Here is a 26,335-nt window from a genome sequence, read left to right on the forward strand (position 1 = left end):
CACAAAAATGGCTTGGAGGTCAGTGGGCTGTGTAGCTGCAAGGAAGTGCTACCTTTTCAACTTACCCATAGCTTGCAATGGATTTCCCCCAGTGGCATCAACCACACTAGCATGCACTTGTTTTAAAGAGGGTCACAAACTAGTGAAGAACTACACAATAAAAATAAGAAGCTTTTACAATGAAATAATCATAATTACATCATTATGTGGAAGACGTTAGATGCCCTAGCTGACACCTGAACTCTGCCGAAGGCACAGATATTGGGTTATATGTGCTTTTTCTTTTTGTCTTTTTCAAGTAAAAACACAAGGACATCTGATACCCTGAATAAACAGCAGCAGACACTGAGAATGCACATCGATATCCCTCGTGCACAGCTTCTGATAGAAGAGAGGGATACCATGGAAACAATAGGTATGAAATTCACCATCTCAACACTCTCCAATCAATCGTGAAATTATGTCATTTAATTCCTCAATTCATTGCCTCTTTGACCTTTAATCTGGATGTAATACTAACTCGTCCTGCAGTTAGAGGGACAAAAACGTTTCCTTTCATAGAGTCATAGAGTCATACAGCATGGAAACAGACCCTATGGTCCAACCATTCCATGCCGAACATAATCCCACCCTTTGGGGCAGAGTCTTGTTGAGGAGCTGGATGGGCCTTGCCTGCTGGTTGGACAGCTGGAGAGATCCCTGCACTGGTGCTTGGCAGTGGAGGGACATGGAGACAAAGAGATTGAAGAGGAAATAGCTCTCTTTCCTATGTTCAGCCCTTTGATCAGGCTTTGAGTAGCTTTGTTCAAAGGCTGTACCTGCCCTTATTGGCTGACAAAGTGGCCCACATGGGTCATTCTTTGGACATACTGCATGGGACATGCACACATGTGACTGGGCTGATCCCAATATTGGAGCGATGAGGCCCTTAAAGTAGTCCTTAATTGACCAATTAAGGGACTAATTTCATGGAGCAGGAAAACCAGCCAGGGGCCTTCCCACCTAGAACTTAGAGTCGTAGAGTCATACAGCACAGAAACAGAGTCTTTGGCGCAACTCAATCAGGCTGACCAGGTTTCCTAAACTGAACTATTCTCTACATTTGGCCCATATCCCCTTATCATTTCCTATCTGTTTACCTGTCCAAATGTCTTTTAAATGTTGTCATCGCACTTGCGTCTACTAGTTCCTCTGGCAGCTCATTCCATAGACACACCACCCTCTGTGAGAAAAAAAATGCTGCTCAGGTCCCTTTTAAATCTTTGCCCTCTCACCTAAAACCTATGCCCCCTAGGTTTGGACGCCTGTACCTTGACCATTCACCCTATTATACCCCTCATGGTTTTACAAACCTTTAAAAGTTCACTTCCCCGCCTCCAATGCTCCAGGGAAAGAAGTGCCAGGCTAGCCGGCCTGTCCTCATGACTCAGACCCTCTAACTTTGGCAACTTAATTATGGTAGGGGTGAAAGACAGGGTGGGAGGGAGGGTTGGAAGTGTCACCCCAGACTAAATAACTTTCCTGCCAGCATGCGTACCGCCTTCAGGAGTGGAAGATTTTGCCCTTGACTCTGAAGGACTTGAACAACTGTTTATAAATTTGCCAGAATTCATAGAACCACAGAAGTGTTGCAGTAGATAGGAAGGTCATCCAACCCGTTGTGTCTGCATTGGCTCTTCAAATGAGCATCATTTCTTACTACCAATTCTGTGCTTTTTCCCGATACCTATGCCTCAACTGAACTTCGCTCCTCTACACCTTCAGGTAGTTTATTCTCTACTGAGCTATTTGCTGTGTGGAAAAGTTTTTCTTGCATCGCATTTGCTTCATTTGCAAGTCACTTTAAAACTGTGCCCACTGGTTCTTTATCCTTGTACATGCATTATCAGTTTCCCACTGTCTACTCTATCAAACCTGCCCCTAACTGTGAATTGTACCATTGGGTTTCATTCTATTCAAGATTGCAGAGGAGCTGCTGCAGTTGTTCTTCTTAGTGTAAGTTGTGGGGAGATTTAATAAAAGTGTTTGAAATTATAGAGGATCTTAATAGGATAATTAAGGAGCGATTGTTTCTACTGACACAAGAGTCAGCAACCAGATGTCAAAGACTTAATATCAACTGGAAAGTAAAATAATTACAATTTAAAATTAAAATAGTGAAGAAGCGATTTTTAAAAATGTATCAGTAATTCACTGCATGAAAGGATATTGGGAAGAGATCCATGGAGTCAAAGAGTAATTTACTGCACAGAGGGAGGCACATAATAACCATTCTGAATTCAATAATAACCTTTCCAAGGCAATTGGATATATACTTGAAAAGGAAACATTTGCAGATTTGTCGCAAAAGAGAAATGGGACTAATTGGAAACCTCTTTTAAACAAGCAACATCAGTACAATGGGCTGCTTGGCTCCTTCTCTGCTGTCTGATTGTATAGCTTCATTGTTTGCATGGTGGCTAGGTGGTTAGCTCTGTTGCCTCATAGTGCCAGGAACCTGGATTCAATTCCACTCTTTGTGCATTCTCCCTGTGTTTGTGTGGGTTTCCTCCTGCAGTCTGATGATCCGCAGATTAGGTGGATTGGCCATACCAGGTTGGACATAGTGTCAAGGGATGGTGGATTAGCCATGGGTCATGCAGGGCTACAGGGATAGGGTAGGGGGTGGTCTTGGGTGGGATGCTCTTTGGAGGGTTGGGATGAACCAAGTGGCCTGCTTCCACACAGTTGGGATTCTATGATTTATACATATAGGTACAAACTTTTTTCTAGTTAAAATTCGGAGCACAGGGCACTGACAGCTCTCCCATGGTTTGTTCAAGCGGTCAATCTTCATCAATAATATTAGACAGTAAGCATTGCCATGGTAAACTTTCATGGTAGGTAGTGAAAAAAACCTACTGCCTTACTTCAATCCATACACAAGTGTACTTACCAGTAGGAGTCACCATATTGTAACCACGTGATATCACATGCCTATATTTCCTCATAAACTTGTTTCTAACTGTGAGTTTGGTCGCTGAGCTGGAAGGTTAGTTTTCAGACGTTTCGTCACCATTCTAGGTAACATCATCAGTGAGCCTCTGACGAAGCGCTGGTGTTATGTTATGTCCCGCTTTCTATTTATCTGGTTAGGTTTCCTTGGAACCCAACACTGACGATGTTACCTAGAATGGTATCAAAACGTCTGAAAACTAACCTTCCAGCTCAGCGACCAAACTCACATCCAGAACCTCAACCTGAGCTACAGATCTTCTCAAAACTTGCTAGCTTGTCTCTAATATAAAATGACTGTGTCAGCATATCACACAGCTGCAATGTGGTCACACTGAGGTTACGTTGCCCGGCCAGTGGTGGTGCTGGAGCATCTCACCCTACTCCTCTGCCAGGATTTTTGAGGAGATCAGACAAGTCAAACTCTTTGCTTCCCAAATCCGCTGCATCTTTTTTATTTACCTGCAAATGATTATATAAAATATATTTATATAATAACAAGGACAGGATTAATGACTTTGAAATGACCACTGAATTGCGCTAGTGCATGATGTCTATTTATTCCTATCGTTCAGCACCATTTTACATAAATAGATCACATTGAAACCATGTGCAATGCCAAAAGAGAACTTGCCTGTATGTGTGCGTTTACATAATATTTTATATATATCATGTAAAGAGATATGCACAAACAATGAACTGTTACCTGTCATTGAGAATAAAAAGATCACTTTGATAAAGCTGGAACTATAATGGAGTTTTGGGGTAAACTGAGGTTTAAGGGCCAGTAATAATCAGAAAGGAAGCAGAATTACATATGCACATACCCAATGTGACAGGAGAGAGCCGTATAAGTTACAGCACAGAAGGAGGCCATTCAGTTCCTCATACTGGAGCTGGCGCTTAGTCAGTCCTTAGCTTGAAAAGTGTACACTAATCTCCTTTTTTCTCTCAGCCTCACCTCTGAATCAGAAGGCTGTGGCCTTATACCCCATTCCGAAGACTTAAACCCATCATCTAGGGTGATTCCAGTGCACTGCTGAACAAGAGTGCTGCACTGTCAGTGGTGCCATCTTTATACTGAGGCATGCAAATAAGGCCCTGTCTACTCCACAGAGAGTGGCTAAGAGTTGCAAAACAAAAGCAGAGAAGTCGTCCATGATCTTCAACAGTCAGCATTGTTAAGATGGAAAACCTGGTAATTTAATCCATGATAATAAAATGTGAGGCTGGATGAACACAGCAGGCCCAGCAGCATCTCAGGAGCACAAAAGCTGACGTTTCGGGCCTAGACCCTTCATCAGAGAGCTTTCTGATGAAGGGTCTAGGCCCGAAACATCAGCTTTTGTGCTCCTGAGATGCTGCTGGGCCTGCTGCGTTCATCTAGCCTCACATTTCATTATCTTGGATTCTCCAGCATCTGCAGTTCGCATTATCACTGAATTAAATCCATGGCTGTTTGTGAACACTTGCTGCTCCAGTCAGTTGCCTTTTATCCCTTCATTTGAACAGTAAGTTAACCTCAAAATGTTTCAGGTGCAATGTTTTGCTGAGATAGCAGATGTGCATTTAATCCTGCAAGTTCTTTCTGTGTCCTTGCTCAGAATCATAGAAATGGTGGGAAGTTCAGAATGGAGTAATACAGGAACCTAACTCACTTGAAAGTCCACTCTGACGCAATAAAGCCTCTCTTGATTGCATCAAACTGCAGGCCACCTTTCATTTTAATCTTGGTCTTGGATGAAAATCTATAGAAAGACCGATTTATAAACAGTGTACACCTGCTGTGTTACAGATGATCGATCTACTGTGCTGCTGACGGATTCAGACTTCGGAGAGGCTGTGAAACAGAAGTCGCTAACAGCCACACACACTGTCCATTACCATTCAGTCTCACAGGCCACTGGGCCTCTTGTGGATGTTTCAGATGCTCGACCTGGAACCAGTGAGTATTTTTGATGTAGATTGAATACTAGTGGGAAAAGCCAACATGACAGTGTGTGGGGGATGGTAGTCATGATGGTAACAGATATCTTCCCATCAGTAGTCAAGGCTGTCTTTAACTGTTGTTGGCTTCATTGTAGTAGGGATGGGCATTTTTCTCATAAATTCTGATAAGATTCCAGCGTGTGTTTTAAAGAGTATCTTTCAAACAGCTTGACTCTGAAATTCTATTTCAGGTGCTCCTGGTGTAACTTCCCAGAAAATGACATAAACCCACTGCTACTTGCAAAATGCCTCTCAGAATACACCGTTATGGAACCTGCTTCTAATGTTCAAATTGATGGGTATTTCAGATGTTAAATTCTCCCAAATAATTTTTAGTCTGTGTCAGAGAAGAAATAGAGATAACAAGGTGTAGAGCTGGATGAACACAGCAGGCCAAGCAGCATCAGAGGAGCAGGAAGGCTGACGTTTCGGGCCTAGACCCTTCTACAGAAATTTCAGAAATTCAGAAGAAGGGTCCACGCCCAAAACATCAGCCTCCCTGCTCCTATGATGCTGCTTGGCCTGCTGTGTTCATCCAGCTCTACACCTTGTTATCTCAGATTCTCCATCATCTGCAGTTCCTACTATCTCAGAGGAGAAATAGTCAGCTCCAGCAATATGCTTTTTTGCTGCAAATTGACAAAAAAAATTCATTTCCCATTCTTACCATCCTTGTATTCTTTCTGAGTGTCAGCTTTGAGCTCAGCCACACAAAAAAACCCATATATTCAATTTCATTCAATGTTTTGAAAAGCTTAATTTTCATAGAGATGGAAGGGTTTTCTGATTATTTAAAAGTTGGGGCAGGATCCAGACATTGAAGTCCCGCTCCCATACCTAACCAGTCCTACTTTTGCCAGTAAGGGATAGGACGCAGTGTGCAATTTCTGGAGGAAGGAAACTCCCAAATCAGCTCTATCACTTGAACTTACTGCTGAGTTTAAACAGACTCCAGTTCAGCTCTTATAAAAGTGTGAACCAAATAGACTGACAGAGAAATTGGTAGGGCTTTGATTGTAAATGCTTTTTAAAGATGGTTAAGGTTTGTCTGATCTGTCTGGATCTGAAGTATTTTTTAAATACACTGCTGCTAAAACTGAAAGATAAAAACTAACTGCAAGTGCCAGTGAAAAATAACCGAAAGAACTGTGGCTGCCGTAAATCAGGAACAAAAGAAAAGTTACTGGAAAAGCTCAGCAGGTCTGGCAGCATCTGTGAGGGAAAAAAGAAGAGTGAATGTTTCAGGTCTGGTGACCCTTCCTCAGAACCATTCCAAGGAAGGGACACCAGACCCAAAACGTTAACTCTGTTGCTTTTCCAGAAATTTTGTCTTTTGTCCAAATGTCAGTGACTTCTTTTACATAAACACTCCGCTGAACTGCTTGAGCTAGTGTCGCATCAGTTGGAGCAGTTTCAGTAGAGTTATTTGTTGAAATTTTCCAAAATTCAATTCATTAAGAATGCTTCACTGAGTTTCAAAAATCTCCAACTATCCCAGCGTGGATTTTTAGTTTGATTGACAGCTTAGAGGAGACATTAAGGGACTAGTTACTTAAATAGAAGTATATTTTTATAAATGATTAATCATAGAGTCTTGCAGCACAGAAACAGACCCTTTGATCCAACTCAATCATGCCGATCAGGTTTCCACTCAGGCTAATACAATTTGCCTCTGTTTGGTCCATATTCCTCTAAACCCTTCGTATCCATACACCTGCCCAAATCTCTCCTAAATGTTGTAATTGTTTCAGCTTCTAACGCTTCATCTCGTAGTTCAATCCATACATGCGCCAGCCTCCGAGTGAAAGGCTGCCCCTCAGGTCCCTATTAAATCTTTCTCCTCTCACCTTAAACCTCTGCCCTCTGGTTTTGGCTTCCCCTACCCTGGGGAAAAGACATTATCAACTTTTGCAGGTAACCCCTCAACTTCCTACGCTCCAGGGAAAAAAGTCTCAGCCTATCCAGTCTATCCTGATAATTCAAACCCTCCAGTCTCAGTAACATTTTTCAGCACTCTTTCCACTTTAATAACATCCTTCCTATAGCAGGGCAATCAGAAATGTACACAATAATCCAAAAGTGGCCCCACCAATGTCCTGCAACATGACATCACAGCTACTGTACTGAATGCACTGACCAATGAAACAAGCATGCCATACCCTTTCTTCATCACCCTGTCTACCTGTGTCACAGCTTTCAAAGAACTTTGCACCTATACTCCTTGACCACATTCAAAAACACTGGGTTGCATGAAAGAGAGACAAACAGGAGGCTGGAAGAACACAGCAGGCCAGGCAGCATCTGGAGGAAAGGAGTGGTCAATGTTTCGGGTATTATCCTTCTTCAGGAAAGAGAGAAACCTTTTTCATTACCAAATCTGTAAAATGGGAACTTAATTAGATCTTTAGAAAGTATTTTTCATCTCCACATGGCTCATGGATACTGAATGGGTCAGAATTTATTTGACATGAAGGGGCATGATGGGCCTCAAGAGTGGATGGAGGGAATGGGCTAACTTTGAGTTGGCATGACAGTATGAGGAATGCCTGGTAGTTGGTGAGTTGTCTAACCCATCTATTTTGGTATTGCCTAGCCCTCTCAATCCTGGACATATCTTATACTGTAACAAATGTCATGACATGACATGACTGAGTCAACATCACTTGTTGAACTCTAAACTTATCCTAGCCCACTGAATTTATACGATCCTGTATTTGCATATCTACATCCAGGGACAGCAGACATAGCTGCATCCCACATTAAAATCAGCGCATCACCAACACCCCATTCCCCCTTTACCAAGAGTGGAAGTCGTGGGACATTTAGGGAACTGGGACATTTTTTGCTGAGGTTTGTCTGATGAGTCAGGACATTTCCCAATTCAAGCCACATTGCCTAAAGACTGGGGATGGAAATTTTCATAGGGCAGTGTTTCCAACCCTGCAAATAAATAAGGGGTAGACCATTTAGAACAGAGTTTACGAAAAACTTCTTCACCCAGAGAGTGGTGGATATATGGAGTGTTCTGCCCCAGGAGGCAGTGGAGGCCAATTCTCTGGATACTTTCAAGAAAGAGATGGATAGAGCTCTTAAAGGTAGTGGAATCACGGTTATGGGGATAAGGCAGGAATAGGATACTGATTGTGGATGATCAACCATTATCGTAATGAATGGTGGTGCTGGCTTGAAGGGCCGAATGGCCTCCTCCTGCACCTATTGTCTATTGTCTATTCAATCAGACGTGCAGCCCCATTCCTGATGGCTGAGGGCCATTATTTAGCTGGATGAGAAATTGCAGCCGCAAACTGGGGAGGAAGTCCCATCTTGGAGTTGATTATCAATTGTATAGACTGGCAGCTCCCTAGAGCCAGCAGTGAACCTGGTAATGGAGGCCGCTACTGGTACTACACCAAGTCCCCCAGAGTGCTGAACTCAAACCCAGGAAACAGGTAATCCAGAGTTTGTGATGTGGCCGGGAAAGGAAACCTCAATGGGAGAAAGGAGCAGGAGGATGAGAGCTATCAGAATAATGTAATGATAAGCTGCTTATCAGTGGTTGATTAACTCCATAAGTTAATGATTTTCTTTAAAGTAGAGCACATTATAAACTATGAGGCAGGAAATATAGCAAATAAAATGATCTGTATGTGTGCAGCTTGCAAACTGTCAGAGGCTGAGTCACAACATTGTATACACATAGCATGTGAACTCCATAAAGATGAACTCTCTTCATGGCACATACAGCAGGGGTTGTGTTGGAACAGTGGTGGACAGCAGACTTTAAGTGGATCTTCCCAATTGGGAAAGATTGCATGTGCGTGTACATGTGTGTGCGTGCGTGTGTGCGTGTGTGTGTGTGTGAGAGAGAGAAAGAGACAAACTCCCACCCCCGACACTGATGCCTGAATAGATGGCAGTCCTCGGTTCCCTCCACCACCACAGCCTCCCTCCCCAAAAACTCCCCACCTCCACAACCAACATCCTCCTTCCAACCAGCCTCAGAATTACAGTCTGACAGACAGCAACTCTTAACTGGTCACTAACCATCCATTTAAGAGTCTCACTCAAGGTGAGCAAGCTTCCCCAGTCTGCTGCCAACCCCATGAAATCACGGCCAGGTGGAAGACAGCGAGGAAGCAATGGGAAGGATACTTGTAGAAATCTGCTGATAGAGTATCCGCACAATTCTGTCCTTTGTATGGGAAGAGCTAGATGAAAAATAAATAAAAACTCGAACAATTGGACCAACTCAATCCCATGTAAGCAGAAGTATTATACTATATCAAGTTATGTTTCAATTCTCCCCTGAGAACTACAGGAATGATACAGCCCAGAAAAGGGCCATTTGCTCAACTGAAAGATACTCAGACGTCCTTTCTAATCCCATCTGCCTGCACAGAGCCCATAGCCCTGCAGCTTACAGCAACTAAGGTATAGATCCTGACACTTTTTAAAAGAGCTTAGGGTCTCTGCCTTCCCCAACAACTTAGGCAGTGAATTCCAGAAACGCACCACCCTCTGTGTAAAAAAGTTACTCCTCATGTGCCGTCTAATCCTTCTGCCACTTACCTTGGATCCGTGATGCTTGCTTTTTGAATTTTCTACCAAGGGAAACAGGCTCCTCCTGTCTTCTCTATCTGCATCGCTCACAATTTTAAATGCCTCAATCATGTGACCCCTCAGCCCTCTCTGCTCTAAGGAAAACAACCCCAACCTCTCCAATCTCTCCTTGTAGCTACAATTCTCCAGGGCTGGCAACATTTGAGTAAATCTTCCCTGCACTGTCCCCAGAGCAATACAGCAACCTGTAATATGATGACCAGAACTACACACGATACACCAGCTGTGGTCTCACCAGTATCTTACACAGCTTCATCATTATTTCCCTACCTGTGCATTCTATATCTCTGCCAAATGAAGGACAGCATCCCATATATCTTCTTTACAGCCATATCTACCTGCGCTGTTACTTTTAGTGTCCCGGGCGTTTGCACACCAAAATATCTCATTTTGGCTACCTCTCTCAGAATATTCCTGTCAATTGTGTATTTTACTGTTTGACTACCTAAATGCCTTACCTCACATATATCACAGTTAAATTCCATCCGACATTTTCCTGCCGACTCCACCAACCCATCTATATCATTTCGGAGCTTACAGCTATCCTCTACCCTCTTCAATATGCAGCCAATTTTTTTGTGTCATCTGCACATTTCCCAATTGTACTCCATACATTCAAGTTTAAATCATTAATGTACAAAACAAACAGCAAGGACCCCAACACAGACCCCTGTGGAACATCACTTGAAACAGCTGACCGTTTGCAAAGGTAGCCATCATCCATTACCCTGCGTTTATTGTTTCCAAGCCAACTTTGGATCCAGTTTGACACATTACCCTGTATCCCAAGGGTTTTTACTTTTTCTTTAACCAGTCTATCATGTGGGACCTTGTCAAATGCCTTACTAAAATCCACGTGGACACCATCCACTGCACTACCCTTATCAATCCTCCTTGTCGCTTCCTCAAAGAATTCAGTCAAGCCTATAACAGATCTTAATGAGAGACCTTGGTGTGCAAATGCACAGGACACTAAAAGTAACAGTGCAAGTAGATATGGCTGTAAAGAAGATATATGGAATGCTGTCCTTCATTGGCAGAGGTATGGAACGCAAAGGTAGGGAAATAATGATTAAGCTGTCTAAGATACTGACTATACCTGACTAGTCCATACCTTTTTAGCTGACCGTTTGTCAAACATCTCAAGATTGATTCTAACAATTTGCCAACCACCAAGGTAAGACTAACTGGCCTACAATTGTTTGGCATTTCTTTTGTGCGCTTATCAACAGTGGAACCATATTTGCATTCCTCCAGTCCTCCAGCAGCTCACCTGTGGCATCTGCTATTTCCTCCCTGACCTCCTTCAACAGCCCAGGGAACAATCCATCTGGCTCTGGTAACTTATCCACTTTCAAGGATTCCACCTCTTCTAACACTTCCTCTTTCATTATGATTATTTTGTCCAATATTTCACAATGCTCCTCCTGGATTTCTGCATCCCTTTCTATTATGAATATGGAGACAAAAAGTTAATTTAAATTCCTTCCCATATCCTTTGCATCTTCACGCAAGTTCTCTTCTTTATCTCTGGTAGGTGCTACTTTTTCCTTAACTGTCCTTTTGCTCCTTATTTAATGATAAAAGATATTTGGGTTTTTCTTTGTCTTGTTGATAATTTTATTTTAATGCCCACTGTTTGATTTTCTTAATTTTTTACTTGATTTGTGTGCTTTCTATTCTCCTCTAGGTTCTCTGCTCTGTTGAGTTTTTTGTGATTAATCATAAGCTTTCTTTTTCTGTTTAATCTTCCCCTTCTAGACAACCATGAGGGTCTAGATTTGGCAGTACCATTCTTATTTTTGGAGGGGACATGTCTGCTTTATGACCTAAGGATCTCATTTTTTAGTGCCTCCCACTGGTCCACCAGTAATTTATCATTTAGCAGCCCTGCCCAGCGCTCCTCGGTCAAATCACTTCACAGTTTTGTAAAATTTGTCTTCCCCCAGATAAAATAGTTTACTCTTGATTTATCTCTGTCTATAATAAGCCTAAATCTAACAGAATTGCGGTCACATCCCCAAAAAGGCCACCCACTGTCATATCGCCCACTTGCCCAGCTTCATTTTCCAAAACTAAATCCAGAATTACGCCTCATCTCAGATAACAAGGTGCGGAGCTGGATGAACACAGCAGGCCAAGCAGCATCTTAGGAGCAGGAAGGCTGATGTTTCAGGCCTAGACCCTTCAACTCGTCTTATTGGACTTGTCACATATTGTTTAAGAAAAAATCCTGAACGCATTGAGATACTTTAGAGACTTTTAAGCAACTCTTGGATAGGCATACGGATGATAGTATACTGTCAGGTATGCAGGGTAGTTTGATCTTAGTAGTTTAATAGGTCGGCACAGCATTGTGGACCAAAGGACCTAAACTGTGCTGTACTGTTCTATGTTCTATATTCTAGTACATGAAACATTTACCCTCGATATCACTTAGATTATTTAAAACCCAATCGATATTGAGATAGTTAAAGTCTGCTACTATTGTTGCCCTTTTATTTCTACAGGCTCTTGTCCAATCTGCTCAGCAATTATTATCCCATTAAAAAAATCACAACAGCAACCATATTTTGAAGTATGTGATTCTATTATAGAGAGAAAGGCAGATTTCTTTTATGCTGTCTCAGATGAAAGTTGCTTTGTCAAAAGCCTGGCAGTCACTCAATGACAAAACCAGTTTTATAATAAGAGTAGCAGCATGATTTCTATCCTACCCATTTGATATTAACTTTCACAGGGAACGAAGAGTTCAGGACCAGAAGGGTTGCTGCATCCTTTGGAACGAGCAGGAAAATCCATTGTAATTTCTACTCACGTTTACAATTCTCAGGTTAATGTTCTGATCCTTATGCTTCACCGTATTGCAGGTTCATCTGAGATCAATGGCAGAACATTGCAGTTCTTAATTCATTCTCACTGCCCCAGGGGGCAAGGGAAAGAGAAAGAGAAAGAGCACTGCATCAATTTTCAGTGAATAATTGACAGTGCACCACTGCTGCGAGATTATTAGAGAATAGTAGAGGAAAAGTCTTTTTTTAAAATTGTAGTTTTGTTTTTCCCTGTCTTCCAAAACAGTGTCCCCTCCATCAGAGGTAAGGCTTCACAAATGATGACTGGATGTGTGGCACTGTCTACAGTCGTGCACCCAAGTGCATGGGCATTTATCACGTGTCCCCGGAAAGAAAATGCATGGCCAATGAAAGGAAGAATGGGAATTATGGGGTGGCTCAGTGGTTAGCACTGCTGCCTCATAGCACCAAAGACCTGGGTTCAACCCCAGCTGTGTGGAGTTGGTATATTTTCCCTGTATCTGTGGTGGCTTTTCTCTGGATGATCTGGCTTCCTCCCACAGTCCAAAGATATGCAGATTAGGTGGATTGCCCATTGTGTTCAGGGATGTGCAGGCAGGTGGGTTACCCATCAGAAATGCAGAGTTATGGGGATAGGGCAGGGATGCTGTTCGGAGGGTTAGAGTGAATTGAATGGCCTGCTTCCACATTGTAAGGATTCTATGACTTTATGGAACTAGAAGTGCACCCTCTATTTCCTCAGATCATATAAATCAATTTGACCACCATTTAAACACCTGAGTTACATTCCAAGCTTGAGGACCCTTTTGTCTACACACTACTACAGTGATTTACTTTCCAGGTGTCAAACTATTGTCAGCTTATTCAACCACGAGCTGTTGCAATCTAACCCATCTTGTCAGCTCTTCATGATTCCATTTTGCTTTCCTTCCTGTAAGCACTGACAATGTCTTTACCTCAAACAAGCTTTTAATTTCTTCATTTATACATCTTTCCCTCTCCCACTATGATCATTTCTGCCATTTAATCATCTCTTGCAGTTCATTCAAACACATTACTGATGTGTGTGTGCATGTGTGTGTATGTCTTTGTGTGTGTATGTATGTGTTTGTGTGTGTGTATTTGTGTGTGCATGTATGTGTTTGTGTGTGTATGTGTTTGTGTGTGTGTGTTGTGTGTGTGTTTTGACATTATCTTGGGAAAAGTCTTCATCTGTAAATTTTATACTAGTTGATCCCTGTTTTTCTTTTTATTATTACCTGCTCATGGGGTGTCTCTGGCTAGGACAGCATTTAGTGCCCTTAGAAGGTAGCATGAACCACCTTCTTGAACCATTGCAATCCATGTGGTGCATTTACAACTACAGTGCTGTTAAGGAAGCAGAGCCAAGAACTTAACACAGCTGAAGGAGCAGTAATAAATTTCTGAGTCAGGACAGTGCGAGGCTTGGAGAAGAACTTGCAGGTAATGATGTTCTCATGCATCTGCCACCCTTTCCCTTTTATGGGAAAGAGATTGTGGGTTTGGAATGTTAATTTTCGGTGAATTGCAAATAAAAGCAAAAGAAATAGGAGCTCTCTATGGCTGCTCTCGTAGTTAGTTTTTGTGATCCTACCTTCCTGCACAATCCCTATGTCTTTTGATTCATTTAGTATCCAAAAGTCTATAAGCTATTTTGCCAGACCTGCTAAGTGTGGATATATTTACACACAAAAGAGCATGTGTTTACTGGTTTTACTTGGACTCCGTCCAATCCGGAAAAGTATGAGCTGACCTCCTGATTTTCTCAATGCATCCTCTAATTCTTCTCTAATTCCATGCTCACAGTCAAAGTCAAATAACCATCTCACATCCACACTATCAGTGCCTCCCAGTAACCTGAGGACCTGAATTGTGCCCATTTTCCATCAGCTTCTCTCCATAAAAACCTGCTTCAGTTCTGAACGACTCAGCTACCTGAAGCGCTAAACACCAGCACCATCCTTTTCATGCACCGTTATCAAAGGAATTTTAATAAGCATACATCAGTGAGCCCTTTGATAAAACCTGCTTAGTTCAGCAGGAGAAAGCGGAGGGATTTTAGCGAAGGAAAGATTTTGAGGAAGTCATTTGTGACGGAAGATAGAAGTACCAAATTTGAAAGTATTTTCATTTTGCTTGTAATTTTCAAGCCTGAGGTACATTAGATCTATCACCGCAGATCTGCATGAAGGAATGCCGTATTGTTTAAACTAATGATCATTGCAGTTTAATTAGATGTAAATAATTCAGAATGTTTTGGAAAATAACAGAGTCATTTCTGTGAATCTTTTATGAGACCATGAAGAAAAATAAGTGTGGAATAGTATTAAAGGTCTGTACTAACAATTTTGCCAATTTGTCTGAAGATCAGGTTGTAAATTACACACGTGTCACATAAACTGAATAACAGCCTGGCTTTGAAACATGACCATGTTTGGCACCTGTGTTTTGGGGAACTAAAGGCCCCCTTAAGCTTCAAAATGAGCCAGGAAGTGCAACCAGAATTTCACCACCTGCATGTTGAAGAAGGCACAAAAAAATTGGTCTTTTAGGACCAACCTGAAGCAAGTACCCAAGGATTAACATGTTTACTTATACAGTTAAGTCATTTGTACCCTTTTGAAGCCTCCTGTAAAACAAAGATTCCAGTGCAAATTCAATTAAACCTAGTGTACATGAAACCTGTTGGGTTATCCTTGGTAGGATCTCCATAGGCCATGACTGACAGTGAAGTTATTTAAAAACACAATCTCATATGCCTTGAGTGAAGGACATCTAGTGTTGAATTATGCTCGGTAAATGATCCTAAAGTAACACTGTAACTTACAAATGAATGATGTAAGTATCCATCAAGTGTAATTTCAGGGTCTATGTCTGCAGTGATGACTGCAAAATCAATTGGACTTTGAATGGTGTATATTGCCCCACACAATGGTCTTTTCAGCAGGGATTGAAACCGACGTGATAAGAGCTATGAATGCCGAAAAATGACTACTCTGTAATGAGAATAAATGATGAGTCGCAAACCTGTCCCATCTGGATTCATTCTGTCGAGATACACAGAAATGGCAGACTTCCACCAGCCTCAGATATTAGACACATGTGACATTCAGCTTCTGTTGACAAGTGGCATTCATTTTCTGGATTTTGTGATCTTTAGATCCCACGGCCCGCAGGAATGTGAAGGGAGTTCCATCAGCTCGCAATAGGTACTCCAGCCAGTGGACACTGAATAGACCCCACCCAACCGTGTCTGCTCACACACTGACAACGGACTGGAGAATGCCGACACCACATGTTGCAGGATCTGTCGATAAGGAGAGCGACAGCTACAGTGTCAGTCCATCTCAAGACACAGGTATTACTGCACTCTTGCACAGAAAGTTTTTAATCCCTCTCCCCCACATCTGATTGAGGAAATCTTTATCCAGTAGATGATGCTTGATAAAAACCGAAAGAATGGCTGACGCTGTATATCAGGGACAAAGATAGAAGTTGCTGGAAAAGTTCAGCAGGTCTGGCAGCATCTGTGAAGAGAAAAGTCAGAATTAACGTTCCTCAGAACTGTCACTTTAGATTTTTGTGCTGAAGGGCCTGGATTAGAACTTGAACCTTGTGCAATTCACAAAATTGCAGCAGTGGTTGTAAAAGAATGTGGAATGCTGTGAGGCTGTGAGGGATGTTATATGAATGTAAGACTTTTGTTTTGGAGAAGTGGAACACTATAGTGACAAAGCTGATGCTGGATGTTTTCTCATATGACGTCCTGAAGAATATAAATCATGGCAACAGCAGTTGAGGGAGTTGTTAGGACTTCTTTTGCATGCAGGAATAGTAAATGAGTATCAGGCAACAAAACAATAGGTACCATGTGGATTGCCTGTCCTTTACAGGCAGGAAATGACTCCCTTCTGCATTACTAATAGGACAATTTTTATTGTCATGCGGACTATAACTCAAAATGCTTTCTACAATATAACCCAGTGCTGCTGCACAGACCATGAGGTCAGTAACAGCTGCAGCTAGTCTCATTATTAGCTTGTTACTGTATGCTGAGTTTGCCACTATAATGTTACACTTCTCCAAAACAAAGTTCTTACATTCGTATAGCATCCTTCACAATCTCAGAACATTCCACATTATTTTACAACCTGTGCTGTACTTACGTGAATTGCACAAGGTTCAAGTCCCAATCCAGGTCCTTGAGCAGAAAAATCTAGACCAGCATTTCTGACCCCGAGTACTCAGTGTTAGAAATGCTGTCTCACATCCCTCTGCTGTACTCTCTCCAGTGTGTTCACATCCTTTATGTGGTGTGGCCCCCAGCACTCTACACAATACTACAGCTAAGATTTAACTAGTGCCTTCTATGACTTGGGGCAGTACAGTGGGTCAGTGTTTAGCACTGCTGCCTTATAGCACCAGGGAGCTGGATTCAATTCCAGCCTTAGGGAACTGTCTATGTGGAGTTTGCATGTTCTGCCTGTCTTTTCTGGGTGTTCCAGTTTCCTCCCACAGTCCAGAGATAAGTAGACTAGTTGGATCAGCCATGGGAAATGCAGGGTTCGAGTCAGAGCTGGGTGGGATGCTCTTCAGAGGATCAGTATGGGCCAAATGGCCTGCTTTTACACTGTAGGGATTCTATGATTTAAGTTCAGCATAACCTCCTTGTTCTCATATTCGATATCCCTATTAATGAAGCCCATGACACTATTAACCACTCTTTCCACTTGCCCTGTCAATTGTATTGACTTGTACGTATATGCATAAGAAATAGGAGCAGGAGTAGGCTATCAGGATTAACGTTTCGGGTCTGGTGACCCTTCCTCGGTTCTGAAGAAGGGTCACCAGACCCGAAACATTAACTCTGATTTTTTCTTCACAGATGCTGCCAGACCTGCTGAACTTTTCTAGCAACTTCTGTTTTTGTCTCTACCCATGCTAGTACATTACCCACAAGGCCGTGCACCATATCTTATGCAGCAGTCTCTTCTCTGGTACCTTGTCAAATACCTTCTGGAAATCCAGATGGACCATACCCAATAGCTCGCCATTATCCACTATGTTCATAATGTTCTCAAAGAATTCCAGTAAATTAGTTAAACATGGTCTGCCTTTTGCAAACCTGTGCTGTGTCTGCCTGATGGGAGAATTTCACTATTTCTTCCTTGATGATGGATTCAAGCATTTTCCCCACTATAGAAGTTAAGCTAATGGGCCAATAGTTACCCGCTTTTGTCTGCCTCCATTTTTAAACAGCAGAATCACATTTACTGTTTTCCAACCTGTCAGAATCGCTCCAGAATCCAGTGAACTTTGTTAAATTACTACAAACGCATTTGCTATTTCGCCCACCATCTCTATTAGTATCTAGGGATGCATTCCATCAGGGCCAGGAGACGTGTCTACCTTTAACTCCATCAGCTTGCCCAACGCTACCTCTTTAGTGACAATGATTGTTTCTAGGTCCTCACCTGTCATAGCCAGGTTGTCATCAGTTATTGGCAGGTTATTTGTGCCTTCCACTGTGAAGACCAACACAAAATACCTGCTCACTGCCTTGGCCTTGCTTTCCTCACTCCCCCCTTCTTATCATCTAAAGGAGCAATGTTCATTGTAGCCGTCCTTTTGTAATTTACATATTTGTAGAAACTTTTGCTATCTGTTTTTATATTCTGAGCTAGTTTACTCTCATAATCTATCTTACCTTTCATTATGGCTTTTTTGTGGCTTTCTATTGACAAGTAAAGAGTTATCAATCCCTTAGTTTCCCATGAATCTTTGCCATTTTGTATATGTTAGCTTTTAATTTGATAGCCTCCTTTATTTCCTTCGTTGTCCGTGGCTAATTATACCTTTTCCTACAGCCCTTCCTTTTCACTGGTATATACCTCCACAGAGCATGGTGAAAATCACTTTGAAAGCCCTCCATTGTTCCTCAGTTGTCCCACTAGATAGTCTTTGCTCCTAATCTACTTGAGCCAATTCCTCCCTCATCCCATCGTAGTCTCCCTTGTTTAAGCACAAGACATTGCTATCGGATTTTACCTTCTCACCCTCCATCTGTATTTTAAAATCAAATATACCGTGATTACTCTTTCCAAGTGGATCCCTAACTGTGAAACCATTAATTATTCCAGTCTTATTACACTGGACCTGACCCAGGATAGCTTGCTCCCTTGTCAGTCCCATTATATACTGTTTGAGGAGACTATTGTGGGTACATTCTATGAACTCCTCCTCAAGACTGCCCTGACCAACTTGCCTTGACCAATCAATATGCAGGCTAAAATCCCCCACGATAATTGAAGTGCAGTTTTTACATGCATCAAGTATTTCCTTGTTTATTGCCTGTCTTAATGTGATGTTATTATTTGGTGGCCAATAGCCTACACCTATCAGTGACATTTTCCTCTTCCTATTTCTAATTCCCCATTGATTCAAGCTTTTTCTCCATAGAACCACTACCATCTCTCATGACTACCCTGATGTCACCCTTAAGTGTCAAAACTAAACTACCTCCCATTCCCTCCTGCCTGTCCTTCCAAATAGTCTGACACCCCTGGATATCTAACTCCCAGTCGCGACCGTCCTGCAACCCTGTCTCTGTAATGGCCACTAAATCATACCCGTTCACGATGATTTGTGTCGTTAACTTATTTACCTTGTTTCGAATGCTACAAGCATTCAGGTAAGGTGCCCTTATGCCAGTTTTTATAGCTTTTTGAATCCTAACCACTCTTCCAGAAGAACCTTTGTTTTTAAACGTTATGTCTTTTTCATCTGATTTACACTCATGTTAGTGAGTTACACTGAGCTACACTGCTCAGCTGCTTCTTGCATTTTATTTACTGTATTGATTCTCTTTTTCCTTAAGCCCTCACTCACTCTAGCTAATTCAGAGCCTCTCTGTAGGTTCCCATCCCCCTTCTGAACTAGTTTACAGCCAGTTTTCAATGTTACTGCAAACTCAGGATTCCATACAAGTTAGTTTGTTAACCTGTCCTGCCAATTTCAAAGATTTGTGCACAACCATAAAGATATATAACTCTTCTGCACTCCCTATGAAATAATATCATTGTCTCATCAACTTCACATAGCTCACCCCAGAACCAAAGCTTCAGGTGCCAGATCCAACCCTCCACAAGACCTGATTTCTCCCACACTCATCCTAACCCACAACACTTATCAGTTTATACCCTGGAAACCTACCCCTCAGCTTATGTCCTGGCCCCTTCCCCAGCTGACAGCCTATATACCTGGCACCCTAGACCCTACTTATGTGGCATCCTACCTATGGTGCCCAAATTCACTCCCCAGCTATCACCCTACCTACCTGGCATCATTTCCTTCTCCTTACCCAACAGGCACCATACTCATGGCAGGATTCAAACCCAGGTTCCCAGAACATTATCTGGGTCTCTGGATTGACAGCTCAGTGATGGTACCACTGGGCCATTGCTTCCCCTCAGGAATTATGTGAAGATGGAAAAGCAATGTCTAAGAGAGCCTTCAGTCACACACATTCCAACAGATAACAGCATTCATGCTGTGAAAATTGGACTTTGATTCTGTACTGAGTTATGTTCTCTCTTGTTAGACAGAGCACGGAGTAGCATGGTCTCAACGGAGAGTGCCTCTTCTACATATGAGGAGCTGGCACGTGCATATGAACATGCCAAGATGGAGGAGCAGCTGAGGCACGCCAAGTTTACAATTACGGAATGCTTTATATCGGATACATCTTCGGAGCAGCTGACAGCTGGGACCAATGAGTACACAGACAGCCTGACATCCAGCACACCTTCAGAATCAGGCATCTGCAGGTTTACCGCATCACCGCCGAAACCTCAGGATGCAGGGAGGGTGGCAAATATGGCAGTGCCCAAAGCACATCGACCAGGTATGTCACACAACGCCTCGGAAATGTACCTCAAATTTCTCACCATCTGCCCAATGATTGCAAAAGGTTCAGCAAAGACAGGCCAGTTAGCTTCAGCTTCAGGCTTAGACCAAGTTTAAGTGTTAGATTAAGATTTAGAACTTCAATTTCAAATCCAAATCTGGTCGCTCAGTACTTATACCTGATGTCTCGTGGCATTGAGATCAATGTGGTTCTGAACTTTAGTGAACTAGTGATGTATGTGTGGGGTATTCATGGTGACCTAGTGAAGCCAATGAGTTTAATCTGCAGAAATCTGATGGTATTTTTTTAGCTACCACGTAGACAACTTTCCCTGGTCAGTAACTGGGTTCATTCAGACTTCAGATTTGAATGATTTTAATCTTCAGATGATCGCTTATTGCACACCACTAGAATACTGCTGTCCACCCACATTCCTCAATCTGACAGCATGGAGTGAGAGTGAATGGGGTTCAAATATATGTAAGCTTCAAACAAATGAAAGGCTCAATACAATCACCAGGTATTAAATAGCTAGCAGATGGCCAAGATCTAATTACCTCGTAGGTTTCTGGGCACCGCCACTTGCCATCAGCAAAGGGAAAAAGGGTTTGTTTTTGTTCAACCATTTTTTTTCTGTTGTTGTCACATTCCTATTGTAAGCTTGGTCAAATATTAGAGTCTGCAAATACGACACTCACCTCGGGCATTCACGTTCTCTGTTGCAAAACTAATGATTGCCCTGTCTGTGGATCAATGTGTCTGAAGCAGTGGCAATGTTTGGCCATAAGGCTGTCATTAATGAACATGTCATGATACATTTTATATCTATAAATCTCACTTGCTTAACCTCTTCAAAACTACTTTTACCTCAGAATACCTTAGTGGTGTTTTTTGTTGAAGTTATTCCGAATCTTATCACTTCACATGGCAGTTACTCAAAACGCACAGTGTATCATCGAATTGTACAACACACTAGGAGGCCATTCAGCCTTTGGGGCTTGTGCTGTTATAACTGCGTCTAATTCCACTCATTTTTGCCAGCTCGCCAAATCACATAACTTTATTGATGTTACTGTATTTAAATATTCGTTCAATAAAGAGAGAAGAAATTTATTGGCCCTGCTAATGCACACATCAGTAATCCCTTCAGGGACCTGATCCTCTTCACTCAAACATTATTTGTCTCTCCATGCCCCAAACATTTTATGTTAAATTTCGGCAGTCATTACAGATTTAAGAATATGTGATGGAGCACTTCCAATTCCCACTCAGGAATCCACATAAAATGATTTCATTCAAAAAGCATTGATGTTTATTTCATTTCGAACAGATCTTAAAATCTTTGCATTACAGTCAGATTGGCTTTAGAAGGTGTGACTGTTGAGAATGTTGACTACACTGATCCAGGACTAATGAGCCCAAAGTCATTTTTGTTTAACTTCAAACTATGAAATTGTCTACATTAGATGAGTTTGAAGAAACTACATAATTGTAATGTTATAACCTAGTTAAGGACCATCTTTAAAGAGAAATCCAAGCATTTTGTTTTAACTGATCAAACAATGCCACAAGACTGCATGTTTTCTCAAAATCAACTTAGTTGTACATAAAACAAAACAACCACCATTAACTTAGCAATATGATGTATAACTATATATTTTACACTCAGGTTTACCTGTTCCTCTCCCCAAGGATTTCCCTGTAAAACACATCAATCTAAAAATTAAATAATTCTGCCACCTATAAACAAACCTCAACTGTCTAGAGAATACTCCTCACCACCATCTTCAGTCAGTTCAATTTGTACCACTCGATATCGAGAAAGAGCTGTAGGCACGAGACATTGTAAAGTCTATGGGCCCTGACAACATTCCCGCAATAACATCGAAGACTTGTGCTCCAGATGTAGCTGTTACCTGATCCAAGCTGATGTAGTAAGACTTATGACACTGGTATCTATCTGACAACCAATTGAGAGAGGAGATGGGACTGTTTTAACATCCCAAATGAAAAATGAACCTTCTGACAATGCAGTGTCCCTCAATATTGCATAAGCGTACAAGGCAAGGTTTTATATTCAAGAATCTACGTGGGGACATGGGTCAGTTGAGCCATGGCAACCAACTTGTAACTCATGTCATCCATCTAGAACATAGAACATAGAACAGTACAGCACAGAACAGGCCCTTCAGCCCACAATGTTGTGCCGACCATCGATCCTCATGTATGCACCCTCAAATTTCTGTGACCATATACATGTCCAGCAGTCTCTTAAATGACCCCAATGACCTTGCTTCCACAACTGCTGCTGGCAACGCATTCCATGCTCTCACAACTCTCTGCGTAAAGAACATGCCTCTGACATCCCCTCTATACTTTCCACCAACCAGCTTAAAACTATGACCCCTCGTGCTAGCCATTTCTGCCCTGGGAAATAGTCTCTGGCTATCAACTCTATCTATGCCTCTCATTATCTTGTATACCTCAATTAGGTCCCCTCTCCTCCTCCTTTTCTCCAATGAAAAGAGACCGAGCTCAGTCAACCTCTCTTCATAAGATAAGCCCTCCAGTCCAGGCAGCATCCTGGTAAACCTCCTCTGAACCCTCTCCAAAGCATCCACATCTTTCCTATAATAGGGCGCCCAGAACTGGACGCAGTATTCCAAGTGCGGTCTAACCAAAGTTTTATAGAGCTGCAACAAGATCTCACGACTCTTAAACTCAATCCCCCTGTTAATGAAAGCCAAAACACCATATGCTTTCTTAACAACCCTGTCCACTTGGGTGGTCATTTTAAGGGATCTATGTATCTGCACACCAAGATCCCTCTGTTCCTCCACGCTGCCAAGAATCCTATCCTTAATCCTGTACTCAGCTTTCAAATTCGACCTTCCAAAATGCATCACCTCGCAGTTATCCAGGTTGAACTCCATCTGCCACCTCTCAGCCCATCTCTGCATCCTGTCAATGTCCCGCTGCAGCCTACAACAGCCCTCTACACTGTCAACGACACCTCCGAACTTTGTGTCGTCTGCAAACTTGCTGACCCATCCTTCAATTCCCTCGTCCAAGTCATTAATAAAAATTACAAACAGTAGAGGCCCAAGGACAGAGCCCTGTGGAACTCCACTCACCATCTGCCTCACAATCTATTAGAAAATTACCCAGGTATGTCCTGTCGACAAAAAGCAGAACAAATCCAACCCAGGCAGTCTGCACTCAATCATTTTGTCAGAAAGCGATGGAATGGGTCATTGACAAAGCCATCAGGTGGCAGTTACAAATAAATAACCTATTCACTGACACTCTGGGTTCTGCCAGGACCATGCAACTCCTGACCTCACTATAGCCTTGATCCAAACATGGACAAGTGAGATGAACTCCAGGAAGAGGTGAGATTGGCTGACTTTGAGATCAAGGGCCTGTTGAAAAGAGTAAGGCATCAAGGAAACTTAGCAAAATTGGAGTGAATGGGAATTGGAGAAATCTCTTCATTACTTGGAGTTATACCCAGTACAAAGCAAGACACCACCACCTCAAGGGCAATATACACTGGCTTAGCCAACAGTGCCCACATCCCATGAATGAATGATATTTCAGAAGTACAGTGTACATTTATTTTCTGGTGACTTTAAATGACTTAATCCCTTGTCTGGTTAATTTTCAATACTTCTAAGCTAATCTGTTTATTACTTTCTTTGGCACAAGATTCTGTCACGGACCGTAATAGATTCTTGCACTCGTTTCCAACCAGACATTCTTCTTGCTGCTGTGCCCAAAGACATTCAAATTAATATTGAGCTTCAACGCATTCCACATGAAGAATAATGAAATTAGTTCTTTTGCTCTGTTGACAGTGCAGATCTAGATAACTATCATTTATTTTAGCTATCTTCTCACAGTGTGTCACAAACTACAGCAGGTCCAAATTGTAACTCGTTTTCCCAACAAATGCACCAATAAATCAAAGGTGAAAAACATCACTAAACTCCGACCATTTCCATGGTAATGTTGCCTGTTCTGGGATGTTGTCAAACCAGTAATCCCTTCAGGGACCTGAGTCCTCTTCACTCAAACATTATTTGTCTCTCCATGCCCCCAATCATTTTATGTCAAATTTCAGCAGTCATTACAGTTTTAAGAATACGTGATAGAGGACCCACCAGCCTAATTATCCCCCATTTACAATTTCTTCTTTGATTTTACGTAGTAAATTGGTTTTATAATCTTTCATCTTTTAGTGACTGCGTTTAAGCTAATTCGTCTCTAGCTCCCAAAAGAAAACATATCTCCAGACTTCAGTAATTGCAAGGATTACAAACATCATGTCTCCAAATTGGTAGTTTAGGAAGGTGGTTTATGATCTTACCTTTTCAGCTTTTAATGTCTTACATCAACATGGTCCCAATGCGTTAAATGTAATGGACCCCAAACTGTCTTTAATTGCATTTTACCTCATTTACTCCAGTTAAGACAATAATTCCCAAGTAAAAATCATATTTTTAAACACATGAACGGTGAGCCAGATATTTGTAATAAGGGCATAATGCAGCTCACAGTTCATCCCTTGATTAACAGCCATAGATAGTGAGGCAGATGGATGACAAAAGTTACAAGATGGCCACCATGGCTCAATTAATTGCATTCATACCTCAGGGTCTGAATATTTTTGACCCATATCCCCACCCAGATTCTTGAATATGAAATCTTGGCTCGTACTCTAATGCGATATTGAGGGACACTGCATTGTCAGAAGGTTCATTTTTCATTTGGTATGTTAAAACGGTCCCATCTCCTCTCTCAATTGGTGCAAAAGATCTCACAGTACTCTTTTGAAGTAGCCTATTGAGGTTCTCAGGTTATCTGGTCACCACCAGATTGCTGCTTACAAATTGGCCACCCGTTTCTGACTTCACAACAATAGCAGCACTTCAGGCCCAATTTTCTTGTCCCTAGGATACTTTCACTGATCTTGAGGTTGCAAGTCCTATGTAATTGCAATTAGTTCCTTTGCTCAGGGAAATATCATCTTTGGTTTTTCTGAGATTGGCAAAATACACCTTTGTTCTGCATTCAGCCTGTAGTAAATATGATGGTGAGAGTAACATTGACTAAGAAGTAGAAAATGTAGCACTGGTATCTTCAGCTTAAAAGGTCAAAAACTCATTGCTAAATATCAGAAAAACTGCAATGCATGTTTCTCTCCCCCCTGTATGTCTGTCTCTCTGTCTCTGGCTCCTATTTATTGCAGAAACTAACTCTGATTCCAGGGGTTCAGTATACCAAAGACACATAAACCATCATTAGACTATAGTTTCTTGGCTCTCATATGCCTACAAAAGCAAGGTGGAGGTCAGCCTGATCAACTCTTCCCACAGTGCTGTTCATGGTATGACACTGAAGGCTGGGTATAATGCAAAATTACCTTACCCATTTGTTTCTTGCAGTTCTGAAATGAACTGGATCTTGCCTTTCTCCCTCTAGCCATCATTTTCCTCAAAATGAAAACTCAAAATGAATCCATATAAATCAAGCTCATTACTTCAATAAATCAGCAAGCCCCCAGGAGGACTGAAATTTTAAAATTCTGAATATGCCAGAGGCACTGTAATTTCAGTCTCTTGCAGTCAATCCTCTCTCATACACATAAATCTCCTAATCTATCCTGTACCAGGAATGAATTGACTCGACCTGGTGTTGTCAGGTTTTGAGGATTCACTGAACAAAACAAATGAAAGAACTGCAGATGCCGGAAGAATCCGAGAAAGAGTCACTGGACACAAACCACTAACTCTGATTTCTCTCCACTGATGCTGCCAGATGTGCTGAGCTTTTCCAGCAATTTCTGTTTTTGTTTATGCTTGTGTTTAAGGACTTGTGTTGTGTTTTACTTTTCATGAGCAGTGATTAGTTTGCAACCATGTAAATGTCTAAAATCTGAGATTCAAACTTACAGAAAAACAAACATAAAGCTAGTGTTTATTAACAAGCT

General features: G+C 41.8%; 1 protein-coding gene across 2 annotated transcripts in view; it reads left to right on the plus strand.

Moving 5' to 3' along the window:
• Positions 1-26,335, plus strand: part of LOC125457234 (cell adhesion molecule DSCAM) — a 612,502-nt gene that overhangs the window by 572,536 nt on the left and 13,631 nt on the right. For both annotated transcript variants that reach the window (XM_048541184.2, XM_059650150.1), the window contains 4 exons: positions 300-415; positions 4,790-4,939; positions 15,598-15,795; positions 20,038-20,340. In XM_048541184.2, the coding sequence (XP_048397141.1) occupies positions 300-415; positions 4,790-4,939; positions 15,598-15,795; positions 20,038-20,340 (767 nt within the window). The remainder of the gene's footprint in view (positions 1-299; positions 416-4,789; positions 4,940-15,597; positions 15,796-20,037; positions 20,341-26,335) is intronic.

This window comes from Stegostoma tigrinum, chromosome 12, assembly GCF_030684315.1.
Source record: "Stegostoma tigrinum isolate sSteTig4 chromosome 12, sSteTig4.hap1, whole genome shotgun sequence".
Lineage (NCBI taxonomy): Eukaryota > Metazoa > Chordata > Chondrichthyes > Orectolobiformes > Stegostomatidae > Stegostoma > Stegostoma tigrinum.